The sequence below is a fragment of the Mya arenaria genome, chromosome 7 (genome assembly GCF_026914265.1).
Source record: "Mya arenaria isolate MELC-2E11 chromosome 7, ASM2691426v1".
In the NCBI taxonomy this organism is placed as follows: domain Eukaryota; kingdom Metazoa; phylum Mollusca; class Bivalvia; order Myida; family Myidae; genus Mya; species Mya arenaria.
The window spans coordinates 11686765-11702549 of record NC_069128.1 but is presented as its reverse complement, the minus strand read 5'-3'; the positions used below and the strand labels follow the sequence as shown (position 1 = coordinate 11702549).

Genomic DNA, 15785 nt, shown 5'->3' with positions numbered 1-15785 from the left:
GTTTTTACCCTAGGTGGCTATTTTTCAGATGCACAAAGTACAATGACAGGCCAAGCATTAGAGGCATTTTTTTAAGATGAACAAATATTTGTATAAGTTGACTGATTTTACTGCTAGACATAAGTTAGACTTGTTTTATAAACTGATCACGCCGATTCTGAATTAAGGCAGTGACGTATGGGGCTTTGTTAAAGAAAAAGGCCATAGAGCGAGAACATATGTAATTTTGTAAAATATTATTAGGTGTTAAAAGGAGTACACCAAAATGAATTTATTTTTTGTAAACTGGGACGTGTTAATAACTAGTCATTAAGATATTACAGTTTTATAAACTATTGGGCTAAGCTGCTACGTACAAACGATAATAAGTTCAATAAGAAAATATACCTTACATTGTTAACTGATCGTGAAAGGTTCCAAAATAAGACAAGTTGGTGTTCATTGATACGAAACTTGTTAAGTACACTCGGATTTTATGATGTATGACTTTTCCAGGATGAAGTTAATTATAAAATATTTCTTTCTAATGTTTAACAGAAATTAAATGATTTTTTTTCAAAATTGTAATGGAAGATTAGACAAATCTAGTAGAGCATTGTTTAACAAGAACATAGCGAGTTTTAAACTTCAACCATATTTAATTTCATGCAATGTTAAAAAGTTTCGGTATAACTTATCTAGATTACGTGTATCTGCATACAGACTTAAGTCGAAAGTGAAAGAAATGCGAAACAAACCTCTTTACCTATAATTCAGTAAAATATACCAAGTCTTAGAAGATTAATTCTATTGTTTTAGAATGTAATCCTTATTCTGATATAAGAGGTAAATACATTCCATTGTATTATAGAAGGAGACCAAATATGCAAAAGTGTATACTATTAGTTTCACCAAAGAATGAAAACCTGTTAAGAAAACTTAGTATCTTTGTATATAACGCCTTTATATTGATTAATAACTAGACTAACAGAAAAGTCATACATGTAAATCAAATCGCCATACAGTATAAAACCATAATTATATAATATCATTCATCAAGAAGGAACTTTGCACGAGTTTGTGAAATGGGAATATTGAGTGTATAAGTGAGGTGGGAATATTGAACGAATACTTCAAACGGGAATATTGAGTATATACGTGAGGTTGGAATATTGCACGAATTCTTAAAAGGGGAATATTGAGTGTATAAGTGAGGTGGGAATATTGAACGAATTCTTAAAAGGGGAATATTGAGTGTATACGTGAGGTTGGAATATTGCACGAGTTTGTGAAATTGGAATATTGAGTGTATAAGTGAGGTGGGAATATTGAACGAATTCTTAAAAGGGGAATATTGAGTGTATAAGTGAGGTGGGAATATTGAACGAATTCTTAAAAGGGGAATATTGAGTGTATAAGTGAGGTGGGAATATTGAACGAATTCTTAAAAGGGGAATATTGAGTATATATTAAGTGAGATGGGAATATTGAACGAATTCTTAAAATGGGAATATTGAGTATTTAAGTAAGGTGTGAATATTGCGCGAGTTTTTTGAAATTGGAATATTGAATATATAAGTGAGGTGGGAATATTGCACGAGTTTGTGAAATTGGAATATTGAATGTATAAGTGAAGAGGGAATATTGAACGAATTTCTAAAATGGGAATTTTGAAAATATAAGCTAAGTAGGAATATTGAACGAATTATAAAAAGGGAATTTTGAATATATTAGTTAATAGGGAATATTGAATGAGTTTGTTAGATGGGAAAATTGAATATATAAGTGAAGAGGGAATACTGAACGAAATTCTAGAATGGGAATATTGAATATATACGTTAAGTAGGATTATTGAACGAATACTTGAAACGGGAATATTGAGTATATACGGGAGCTTGGAATATTGCACGAGTTTGTGAAATTGGATTACTGAGTGTATAAGTGAGGTGGGAATATTGAACGAATTCTTAAAATGGGAATATTGAGTATATAAGTGAGGTGGGAATATTGCAGAAGTTTGTGAAATGGGAATATTGAGTGCATAAGTGAGGTGGGAATATTGAACGAATTCTTAAAATGGGAATATTGAATATATAAGTGAGGTGTGAATATTGCACGAGTTTGTGAAATTGGAATATTGAATATATAAGTGAAGTAGGAATACTGAACGAATTTGTAAAATGGGAATATTGAATATATAAGTGAGATGGGAATATTGATTTTATTTGTGTAGTGGGAACATTCAATACATTTATGAGTGAAGTGAAAATATTGAACATATGTGTGGCGTGGTTATGTTTATCATATGTTTAAAGTTGAAATATTGGTTGCATATGTGAACTTGAAATGTTGAACAGACTAGTGACGTTTGAATATTGAAAAAGGTATGTGAGTGGTAAAGTCGTTGCTCGCCAGTTTAATCGAGATGATGATGATGATGATGATGATGATGATGATGATGATGATGATATGGATGATGATGATGATGATGATGATGATGATGATGATGATGATGATGATGATGATGTTGATGAACAATGTGGATGAAAAGAAGGTCGACGGGTGGTCATACATTATAGTAACGGTGTCGGTACAACTTGCCCATTTCGTTCGTCGAAGGACGGCGACAACGGTTGATAATGACGACGTTAATGGTATTAAATTATAATGATGATGTCGTTACAACTGTCCTTTTTCGTTTGTCTACAAGATAATTTATTTACGAGTTTCTTCACCACAATCAAACTGTCTGTGATAAATGTACTCTTATAAAACAACATCTAAACGTCTATTATATTACTAAATGAAAACATGATAAAATGAAATGAAAAGAACACAGAAAAGCGATGAAAAAGATAACCATTACTTCTTTTAACGTTATCCAGAGACAAGAAAGTATGTCAGTCAAGCAAGATAATACATCTGGTAATAATAAAAAGACTCGGGTTTTGAGAAGATAACGATTGTTAAACTTTGAAGTGGGAACTGATCATAAATATTAAACTTCTATGGCTCTTTACATGGTCAACAATTTATGGAGTCTGCATTTTCAGCTGTACTAGTTTACGAAGCAAAACGTTGCATTATTTTCAAAATACTGAATATTATGGTGTATATAGTTTGTTTGTGGATGGGGTATAAATGGTCCTATTCCTAAACACCGTAACTCACCTAAACTCGCCGAAACCCATCGAAACTCTCCAAACAACACACACTTACCGAAACTAACGGTAAGTCATCAAAACTCAACGAAACTCACCGAAACTCACCGTAACTGACTGTAACTCACCGAAACTCAGCGTTATTCACCTAAGCTTCACCAAACTCACCGTAACTCACCGAAACTCACCGAAACTCGCCGAAACTCAGGGTTCCTCGCTGTTACTAACCGTATCTCGTCGAATATCAGTGTAATTCATCGAGACTAACCGTAACTCATCGAAACTAACCGAAACTAACCGTAATTCACTGAAAATTAGCGTGACTCACCGAACTTTATCTAAACGTAACGTAACCCACCGAAACTCACCGACGGCCTCCGTAAGTCACCGAAACACAGCCTTATGCGAGGGGAATATTGAACATAAAAGTATTGTGAACAGACTTATGAGAGGGGAAAATTGAACATATAAGTGATGTGAACAAACTTATGAGAGGGGAATATCAAACATATAAGTATTGTGAACAGACTTATAAGAGGGGAAAATTGAACATATAAGTGATGTGAAGGGACTTGTGAGAGGGGAATATTGAACATACAAGTCTTGTGAACAGACTTATGAGAGGGGAATATTGAACATAAAGTCTTGTGAACAGACTTATGAGATGGGAATATTGAACTTACAACTGATTTGAACAGACTTATGAGAGGGGAATATTGAACATACAAGAATAGTGAACAGACTTGTGAGAGGGCAATATTGAACATATAAGAATTGAAAACAGACTTATAAGAGGGGAATATTGAACATACAAGTATTATGAACAGACGTGAACAGACTTATGAGAAAGGAATATTAAACATACAAGTATTGTGAACTGATTTATGAGAGGGGAATATTTAACTTACAAGTGACGTGAACAGACTTATGAGGGAGGAATATTGAACTTACAAGAATAGTGAACAGACTTATGAGAGGGAAATATTGAACATACAAGAATAGTGAACAGACTTATGAGAGGGGAATATTGAACATACAAGTATTGTAAACAGACTTATGAGAGTGGAATATTGAAAAAAACAAGTATTGTGAACAGACTTGTGAGATGGGAATATTGAACATAAAAGTATTGTGAACAGACTTATGAGAGGGGAATATTGAACATTCAAGAATAGTGAACAGACTTGTGAGAGGGCAATATTGAACATATAAGAATTGTAAACAGACTTATACGAGGGGAATATTGAACATACAAGTATTATGAACAGACGTGAACAGACTTATGAGAAAGGAATATTAAACATACAAGTATTGTGAAGAGACTCATGAGAGTAGAATATTGAACATACAAGTATTGTTAACAGACGTATGAGAGGGGAATATTGAAAAAAAACAAGTATTGTGAACAGACTTGTGAGAGGGGAATATTGTACACACAAGTATTGTGAACAGACTCATGAGAGTGGAATATTGAACATATAAGTATTGTGTACAGACTCATGAGAGTGGAATATTGAACATATAAGTATTGGGTACAGACTTATGAGAGTGGAATATTGAAAATATAAGTTTTGTAAACAGACTTGTGAGAGGGAAATATTGAACATACAAGTATTGTGAACAGAGTTATGAGAGGGAAATATTGAACATAAAGTCTTGTGAACAGCCTTATGAGAGGGGAATATTGAACATACAAGCATTGTAAACATACTTATGAGAGGGGAATATTGAACATACAAGTATTGTGAACATACTCATGAGAGTGGACTATTGTACATACAAGTATTGTGAACTGACTTATGAGAGGGGAATATTGAACATACAAGTATTGTGAACAGACTCATGAGAATGGAATATTGAACATACAAGAATTGTGAACAGACTTGCGAGAGAGGAATATTGTACATACAAGTATTGTGAACAGACTTCTGAGAGGGGAATATTGTACATACAAGTATTGTGAACAGACTTCTGAGAGGGGAATATTGTACATACAAGTATTGTGAACAGACCCATGAGAGTGGACTATTGAACATACAAGTATTGTGAACAGACTTGTGAGAGGGGAATATCGAACATAGAAATATTGTGAAAAAATTTATGAGAAGGGAATATTGAACATAAAAGTATTGTGAATGTTCAGACTTATGAGAGGGTAATATTGAACATAAAAGTATCGTGAATAGGCTTAAGAGATGGGAATATTGAGAATACAAGTATTGTAAACATACTTATAAGAGGAGAATATTGAACATATACGTGGTGTGGAAATATTAAATTTATAAGTGGTAAAATTAAATAACTAAGTAAAGTGGGAATAATTTATGTATAATTAGGTGGGAACATTGAACAGATGTGATGTGGGAATAATGAATGCATATATAAGTGAAGTGAGAATACTGAACATATGTGTGGCGTGCAAAAGTTGATCATATACTTAAGTTGAAATATTGGTCTCATATTTGAACTTGAAATTTTGAACAGACTAGTGAAATTTGAATATTGAAACAAATATGTGAGTAGTAACATTGAACAGATAGGTAAAGTTAAAATATTGAACATGTATGTGATGTGGAAATATTAAACGTATATGCAAAGTGGGAATATTGACCAAATGTTTTCAGATTTACATAATATAAGAATATTGAGCACGTCAGATATAAGCCTAGTCGGAATATGGACTAGGATAACAGGTTTTTATTGGAATATCGAACTTTCATGGATAAAGTAAATCATTCATTTCATAGGAATGACTCGTCGACTTTTGACTTGCGCCTCTCCATCAGAACCGAAATTTATTTGGTTTAAACAGGGGCGGGGGGAGGTACACTCCCTAAAATCTTCACAATATTTAGTCCGAAATGGTGCATTTTAGGCGTATTTTATAAAAAAATATCTGGTATATTAAATAAAAAGTGCACCTCCCCTATGGATCCGCTACTAATAATATCGATACAAATTTCCCCTTTCGTTCGTCGGAGAGCGACAACGACGTGTTGAAATCACGACGGTTATGATAGTAAATTATGGTAATGATGTCGTTTAAACATTCCTATTTCGTTTGCCTACAAGATCATTTCATATTTTAGAACGACTTTTGAACAAAGTTATTATATTAACTTCTACAACTTCACTCTCGTTGACACGATGTTGCTCGAGAGTGTGGTCTTGTGTTGTTTGAGAAATCGGAGTACCCGGAGGAAACCGATTTGTCCGGCTTGGTGACGACCAAGCAAACTCACATGCGCCTAGGCTGGGAAACTAGCCAGAGTCTTCTAAGCACATTGTGAGTGGGCGCTAACTAGACAAGCTCACTGTTGCAGCCACATATTCCGAGATTCGTCGTCACAATCACACTGTCACTTTTCAAGGCACTCTTATAAAACAACATCTAAACGTCTTTTATATAACTAAATAAAAACATGATAAAATGAAATGAAAAGAACACAAAAAAGCGATGAAAAATATTACCATAACTTCTTTTAACGTTATCCAGAGACCAGAAAGTACGTCGATCAAGCAATATAATTCATCTGGTAATAACAAAAGACGCGGGTTTTGAGAAGATAACGATTGTTAAACTTTGAAGTGGGAACTGATCATAAATATTTAACTTCTATGGCTCTTTACATGGTCAACAATTTATGGAGTCTGCATTTGGAGCTATACTAGTTTACGAAGCAAAACGTTGCCTTATTTTCATTATACTGAATACTATGGCGTATTTAGTTTGTTTGTGGATGGGGTATAAATGGGCAAATTCTTAAACACCGTCACTCACTGAAATTCTCTAAAATCCACCCAAACCCTTCATGATTCACCGAAACCTCAATCATTCACCGTAACTCACCAAAAATCAACGTGACTCACCGAAACTCACCGTAATACACCGAAACTCACCGTATTTCACCGTAAATCACCGAAACTCAACGTTACTCACCGTAACTCACCAAAACTCACCATTACTCACCGTTACTCACCGTAACTCACCGTAACTCACCGAAACTCAACGTTACTCAGCGTTACTCACCGAAACTTACCGTTAATCACCGTAGTTCACCGAAACTCACCGTTACTCACCGTAACTCACCGTTACTCACCGTAACTCACCGTAACTCACCGAAACTCAACGTTACTCCCCGTTACTCACCAAAACTCACCGTTAATCACCGTAGTTCACCGTAGTTCACCGAAACTCACCGTTACTCACCGTTTCTCACCGAAACTCAGCGTTACTGACCGTTACTCACCGTTACTCACCGAAACTCAACGTGAATCACCGTAGTTCACCGAAACCCAACGTTACTCACCGCTACTCACCAAAACTCACCGTTAATCACCGTAGTTCACCGAAACTCAACATTACTCGCCGTTACTCACCGTTTGTCACCGTAACTCACCGAAACTCAACGTGACTCACCAAAACTCACCGTTACTCACCAAAACTCACCGTAACTCACCGTAACTCCGTGTCACTCACCGTAACTCAGCATTTCATACCGTAACTTACCGTAACTCACCGAAACTCAGCGTACCTTTCCGATGCATACAAGTAACTAACCGTAACTCATCGTTACCCGACGTAAGTTACCGTAAATCGCCGTACTTCACTGTCTCTTAGCGTAACTCACCACAACCCACCACAACGCACAGTAGTTCACCGTAACTTAATGTCTCTTAACGTTACTCACTGCATCTCACCACAATTTACAGTAGTTCACCGTAACTACCCGTAGCTCACTGTGATAAAACGTAGCCTATTGTAACGCACCGAATTCACCACTTTATTATAGATCACCGTAACTCACCGTAAGTCACTTGATCTCTCCATAACTCACAGTAACTCAGAGTTAGAATTAAATTTGTAAAGCCACAGTTTCATTGATTTTCCAGACTGTCCCGGATCGTCCCGGACAAAAATTTGCCTGATCCTTGACCAGATCCGTAAAGAGTGACTGTTGAAAATACATTAGAAGTGGGAATATGAACATATTTGATGATGATGATGATGATGATGATGGTGATGATGATGATGATGATGATGATGATGATGATGATGATGATGATGATGATGATGATGATGATGATGATGATGATGATGATGGTGAGGAGGAGGAGGAGGAGGAGGAGGAGGAGGAGGAGGAGAAAGGAGGAGGAGGAGGAGGATGAGGAGGAGGACGACGACGACGACGGTGATCATAGTAAGTAAAAGTATGTAAAAGTTCTGTAGTCGATACAACTTGCCCATTTCGTTCGTCGAAGGACGGCGACAACGGTTGAAAATGACGACGGTTATGGTAGTAAATTATAATTATGATGGCGTTACAAATTTTCTATTTTGTTTGACTACAAAATCAGTTATTTAAGTGTTTCGAAGAAAGTTATTAAATTAACTTCTATTAATTCACTCTCGTTGACACGATGTTGCGCGAGAGTGTGGGTGGTCTTGTGTTGTTTGAAAAAGCGGAAAACTCGGAGAACCCGGAGGAAACCCACTTGTCCGGCTTGGTGACCACCAACCAAACTCACATATGCCTAGGCCGGGAATCGAGCCCGGGTCGCCTAGGTGAAGAGCGAGTGGGCGCTAACCAGACAAGCTCACTGTTGCAGCCACATATTCCGAGTTTTTTCGTCAAAATCACACTGTCACTTTACAAGGCACTCTAATAAAAACAACATCTTAACGTCTTTTGTTTACTAAATGAATGCATTTTGAAATGAAATGATAAAAAAGAAAAAAGTGCAATAAAACAAGATTACCATAACTTCTTTTAACGTTATCCAGAGACAAGAAGGTACGTAGATCCAGCAAGAGAAGACATCTGGTAATAACAAAAAGACGCGGGTTTTGAGAAGATAACGATTGTTAAACTTTGAAGTGGGAACTGATCATAAATATTAAACTTCTATGGCTCTTTACATGGTCAACAATTTATGGAGTCTGCATTTTGAGCTATATTAGTTTACGAAGCAAAACGTTGACTTATTTTCATAATATTGAATACAACGGCGTATATAGTTTGTTTGCGGATGTGGTACATATGGTTTAATTCTTTAACATCGTAGTTTATCGAAACTCGCTGAAACCCATCGAAACTCTCACTAATTCATCGAAACTCTCAATAATTCACCGAAACTGACGGTAAGTCACCGAAACTCACCGTTACTCACCGTTACTCACCGTATCTCACCGTTACTCACCGTATCTCACCGTATCTAACCGTTACTCACCGTATCTCACCGTTACTCACCGTAACTCACCGTTACTCCCCGTTACTCACCGTATCTCACCGTTACTCACCGTATCTCACCGTATCTAACCGTTACTCACCGTATCTCACCGTTACTCACCGTAACTCACCGTTACTCACCGTTACTCACCGTATCTCACCGTTACTCACCGTATCTCACCGTAACTCACCGTTACTCACCGTTACTCACCGTAACTCACCGTAACTCACCGTAACTCACCGTACACCGTAACTCACCGTTACTCACCGTACATCGTAACTCACCGTACACCGTAACTCACCGTTACTCACCGTATCTCACCGTTACTCACCGTATCTCACCGTTACTCACCGTATCGCACCGTAACTCACCGTTACTCACCGTACATCGTAACTCAACGTACACCGTAACTCACCGTTACTCACCGTATCTCACCTTTACTCACCGTTACTCACTGTAACTCACCGTTACTCACCGTATCTCGCCGTAACTCACTGTAACTCACCGTACACCGTAACCCACCGTATCTTACAGTTACTCACCGTACACCGTAACTCACCGTACACCGTAACTCACCGTACACCGTAACTCACCGTACACCGTAACTCACCGTACACCGTAACTCACCGTACAACGTAACTCGCCGTAACTCACCGTAACTCACCGTAACTCACCGTTACTTACCGGTACTCACCTTAACTCACCGACGCTCTCCATAACTCACCGCAACTCACCAAAACCCACCGTTACTCACCGTTCATAGGTTTTGTTCCCGATTGGAACAAAAAACGCCATATTATTTCACACTCATGTGTATCGCTTTAAAATGTAAGTGATTTGAATGATGATACAGGACGTGTTTTGTATCAATAAATCCTGGGCACAAAAGTTTCAATTACATTTCGATGTCAGTATTATGACATATTGCATTATTGTTCTGGATAGCGAAACTGACACTGCTGATAAAAACAAATACACTCAGACCTAATATATGACATACGATCCAATATGTTTTTATTCAAGAGTATTTGTGAGATTGTTTGTATCTAGGGCAAGCTCTTACTTTCGCAAATTTCATTAAAAGATCATAATCGTAACTTTCATCTGAATACACGACCAAATGGTTAGTTATAGTTCCTCAAATGCGTGTTTATTTTTTTAATGGCTATGTTCAAATTTATACTGGCTTGTGTCCAAATCAAGCAATTTTGTAGCGAAATAACGAAAAGATGACTCTAGTATAATTTCAATTTACCATTAAGGCTTTTATTGAAACGGGCCCTGGTATCTTTGTATGTAAAGTTATTTGCATCTAATTCAAAAATGAAGACAACAGCAGCAGAAAAAGCACTCATACTGTAAACAGCCTTAACTGTTTCACTTACTATTACTTACACTCTAATGACCAGAACAAACTACAATACAATTTTATAAAATGTATATATACATCTACTTCTACTACTACTACTGCTGCTGCAACTGCTACTGCTGCTCCTACCACTACAGCTACTGCTGTTGCTACAACTACTACTGCTTCTACTACGACATCTACTAGTACTACTACTACTACTACTACTGCTGTTGTTGCTGCTGCTGCTGCTGCTGCTGCAACTGCTACTGATGTTCCTACTGAAACAGATACTACTACTACTACTGCTACTACTACTACTACTACTACTACTACTACTACTACTACTACTACTACTACTACTTCTACTACTACTGCTACTGCTACTGCTACTGCTACTGCTACTGCTACTGCTACTGCTTCTGCTACTGCTACTGCTTCTGCTGCTGCTGCTGCTGCTGCTGCTACTGCTACTACTACTACTACTACTACTACTACTACTACTACTACTACTACTACTACTACTACTACTACTTCTACTACTACTACTACTACTTCTGCCGCTGCCGCTGCCGCTGCCACTGCCACTGCCACTGCCACTGCCACTACCACTACCAGTACTACTGCTACTGCTACTGCTACTGCTTCTGCTACTGCTACTGCTACTGCTTCTGCTACTGCTTCTGCTGCTGCTGCTGCTGCTGCTGCTACTGCTACTGCTACTGCTACTGCTACTACTACTACTACTACTACTACTACTACTACTACTACTACTACTACTACTACTACTACTACTTCTACTACTACTACTACTTCTACTACTACTACTACTTCTACTACTTCTGCTACTGCTACTGCTCTGCTGCTGCTGCTGCTGCTGCTGCTACTGCTACTGCTACTGCTACTGCTACTACTACTACTACTTTATTGTTTTATTGTATTGCTGTTTCCATGGCTAAGGTATGCTACTCTAGTCTTGGTTATATTGGAAATCACTTGCAATGTATTTGTAAAGCTATAATAGGTGTAGTAGTACAGTGAATTAAATCAAAACAATAAAGATTTTAGTACTTTTAATACTGAATAAATATTTGATTGATGTCAATGAACTAATGACACTTTTATTGGAGTTTCATTGCTGTTCAAATAACTGCGTTCAAATACAGTCATACCTAAAGCATTTATAAACTCAAAAACTGCATTTCCTTAAATTGAAGTCGTGCTGTCCGTACTAGTCTGCAATTACAATAACTCGCTGGATATAAAGCTGTTCGGTTAACTACTTCTAATCAATGAATTCTTATCTTATGACTTAAGGCCAAATTACTTTAAAGGTATTTTTCTAACTTTCAATGTAAATCTGGTTTTGTGTTGACTTTAAAACAATCTGTTAACACTAGGTTAGCCAAATTTATCATTTCGATATCAAACTTTCGTTGTTTTTCAAGTATTTCACTCTCAAATTCTTGTCAGCAAAGACCTTTAGAATTTTACCTGTCGGCTGTTTTATACAAAAGCATGCAAACGCTATTAGATAACACTTTCCAATACCGAGTGTTGCAGTTTCTGATAATGCACGTTTTTCTCGCATAAAACTTTCGATGACAGAAGAAATGCCGAAGCAATTGATGGAAAACTATGTTTTATTTTTATTTTATGAGCCCATCTGCGTATAAATTATGATGTGTGGGTTTGACCAAAGGTATGTTGTGCTGGAATTGCCACCCTAGGCTGGTATTCAATATTAATCGTAAGTTAATCTTATGGTCATACACCATTAACTTCATCCACTCTTTTGGTCAGTTATTGATAACAAATAATCCGATTAGCTACATCGTTCTTAGATCCAATAAAGACCAATATTGAATACCATCCCTTAAACTGAATAGTGAAATTGGTTGATATTAACTTATAATAAACTTAAATATCGATGCAATCTAAAAATATCTAAAATATATAAGGGGCATTTTTGAAAAATCTTTTTATTGATTTTTTTATATTCCTTTAAAGCTGCACTCTCACAATTTGTCAGTTTTGACATTTGTTTTCGTTTTTGTCTTAGAATCAATTGATTTTGGTATCAATGCATTCAGTTCAGTCATATAACATAGCTCACAATAGAACAGATCCCAGTCGTTTGGTAAACTGCCGAAATTTAATGTAAATTGTTAGTAACGCTTTTAGCCATAAAACATCAATTCTCGGCTGATGCCAATAAAATGTTTTGATGTAATGTGTATCATGTTTTACTCATTTCACTTTAATAACAAAACAAAACAAAAACATTCGAGTTGTGTACTGAAAAAAATGCAATTTGTAATTAATAGCTACGTGGCCACATATACATCAGTTAAAAAGCGCTAAAATATCGGTAATATTTTTTTGTATGTACACAAATCATTGTTATTCAAATAACTGCTGTTCAAAAAAAAACATATAAAAAAAAAAGAATTTACGAATTCTAAATTTGCGATGCGTTTTATTACCTAAACATAAATAAAAACAAGATGCAACACTAAAAGAGCAGCCGCTCTAACTGTAGTAGACAGAAATTAAAAATGAATCGCTGAATATGATTGTTTTTTGGTTTACAATTATATTTGCCTTAAATGTTCAGTATTCAATTGAGGTAAATCTTATGGCCATTCATCATTCAATTCATTCACTCTAGTGGTCAGTTATTAATAACCAGTCATCCGATTAGCTACATCGTTCTTAGATCCAATTAAGACCATTATTCAATACCAGTCAAGGCAACGTATAAAAATTTCAATTTAAAGTACTTGAGGTCAAGGTTTACTCTTAAATCTACAGTATAATACATGTATTTTCAAGGCCGAACGCTTACTTCAAAAGGTACTTTCTCACTTTAGATGAAAGTGCGAAACAGATTTATTGTACTTGTAATGTCAATACATTGACACAAGGTCAGCTAAATTTATTATTCATTTCGATATCAATGTTTATTTGATCCTCAAGCATTTTATTCACACAGTCATGAAAGTTAAGATCATCTACGATATATCCCTTTTTTGAAATTAAGTGTTGCATTTTTGCTAAAATTAATGCTATTTCTTTATCTTTTGGCATGCTACGTTTGATGACATCGTCGGCAACCACGGTACTTTCTCCCGTTACACTTCGATGCATAGCGTTGTGTGTATCGCAGGTATCCGACGATGGTTTGAGTACGAAATCGTTGCGGATTTTCAGTAACGGTTGAAGGTTTTTAGTATGTAATTATATATTTTTTTTAAATGGTTTCATGTGATGCCGTCGTTTTAACCTTTAATTGTGTGTAAGTACATCCTAATACTCTTTAAATATCAGGTGGTCTACATTTTATTATGTAAAATTAATGGTCCGCCTACTGCCACTGATCTGATACACAATCCCTGCGTCGGAGTTTGCATTGACAATGTGTCAGCCAATGAGGTTGTATTCTAAGTCAGTAAGATGACCTGAAGCTGGCGTCCTACTCCCAGCCTAAAGTTATATTCTAATGTTTAAGACAATCATTAAAATGTTACTTTATGTTCTATACCTATTCTCAATCATTAAACTGATACTTTATGTTCTCTAACTATTCTCAATCATTAAACTGTTACTGTATGTTCTCTAACTATTCTCAATCATTAAACTGTTACTTTATGTTCTATAACTATTCTCAATCATTAAACTGTTACTTTATGTTCTCTAACTATTCTCAATCATTAAACTGTTACTTTATGTTCTCTAACTATTCTCAATCATTAAACTGATACTTTATGTTCTCTAACTATTCTCAATCATTAAACTGTTACTGTATGTTCTCTAACTATTCTCAATCATTAAACTGTTACTTTATGTTCTATACCTATTCTCAATCATTAAACTGTTACTTTATGTTCTATACCTATTCTCAATCATTAAACTGTTACTTTATGTTCTATACCTATTCTCAATCATTAAACTGTTACTTTATGTTCTATACCTATTCTCAATCATTAAACTGTTACTTTATGTTCTCTACCTATTCTCAATCATTAAACTGTTACTTTATGTTCTCTACCTATTCTCAATCATTAAACTGTTACTTTATGTTCTCTACCTATTCTCAATCATTAAACTGTTACTTTATGTTCTCTAACTATTCTCAATCATTAAACTGTTACTTTATGTTCTCTAACTATTCTCAATCATTAAACTGTTACTTTATGTTCTCTAACTATTCTCAATCATTAAACTGTTACTTTATGTTCTCTAACTATTCTCAATCATTAAACTGTTACTTTATGTTCTCTAACTATTCTCAATCATTAAACTGTTACTTTATGTTCTCTAACTATTCTCAATCATTAAACTGTTACTTTATGTTCTCTAACTATTCTCAATCATTAAACTGTTACTGTATGTTCTCTAACTATTCTCAATCATTAAACTGTTACTTTATGTTCTCTAACTATTCTCAATCATAAAATGTTATTTGTGTAGGTGTGGCGGTCATCTTGATAAAATAATTAACTAGTTTATTATATGTTCAGATAATTGCGATTAATATATTTATAATAACATGTTTTAAGACTATAAGTCTAACAAATTGATTGTCCTCTTCTGTTAAAATAATGTTTGTAGAAACAAATGTATATGCAACTTAGTTTAAATAGTTATTTATCACATGCTTACCCTTGTTTTCCGTGTAATATACCCATTACGAATATTTTTATCTTACACATGTGTAAGATAACCTATCAGACATTTCGATTGGCCAGACTAATCACACGCAACCTAGATATCCCTCCGCATTGTTTGTAAACAAAATGGTTTAAATGACAGCAAATACTTACCGTAATAATGAAGCTGTAAGACTTTCGGGAGAGAAATGGCTAACGAATCATAGTGCCAGAAAGCATCTTGTACACAAACTTTCTGATAACAATGTTCCGCCAACCAGATAATGCAGATTACTAGTCACAGAAATATCCAGTCAGTCAACAAATACAGCCACAATAGTGACAAACACCACAAGAACATTTCAAACATCTCCATCTTGACCAACACAAGCAATATGCAATCAATGCCATTTG

At 35.6% G+C, this 15785-nt stretch overlaps 1 protein-coding gene across 2 annotated transcripts in view; it reads right to left on the bottom strand.

Moving 5' to 3' along the window:
- Positions 1-8950, bottom strand: part of LOC128240901 (sodium- and chloride-dependent glycine transporter 1-like) — a 39721-nt gene extending 30771 nt beyond the window's left edge. The window contains exon 1 of one of the 2 annotated variants that reach the window (XM_052957888.1): positions 8901-8950. In XM_052957888.1, the coding sequence (XP_052813848.1) occupies positions 8901-8903 (3 nt within the window). In that variant the 5' untranslated portion in view covers positions 8904-8950. Of the gene's footprint in view, positions 1-6611; positions 6651-8900 lie in introns of those variants that run through there. The other variant, XM_052957887.1, reaches the window with a different exon arrangement.
- Between the last annotated feature and the right edge of the window lie 6835 nt (positions 8951-15785).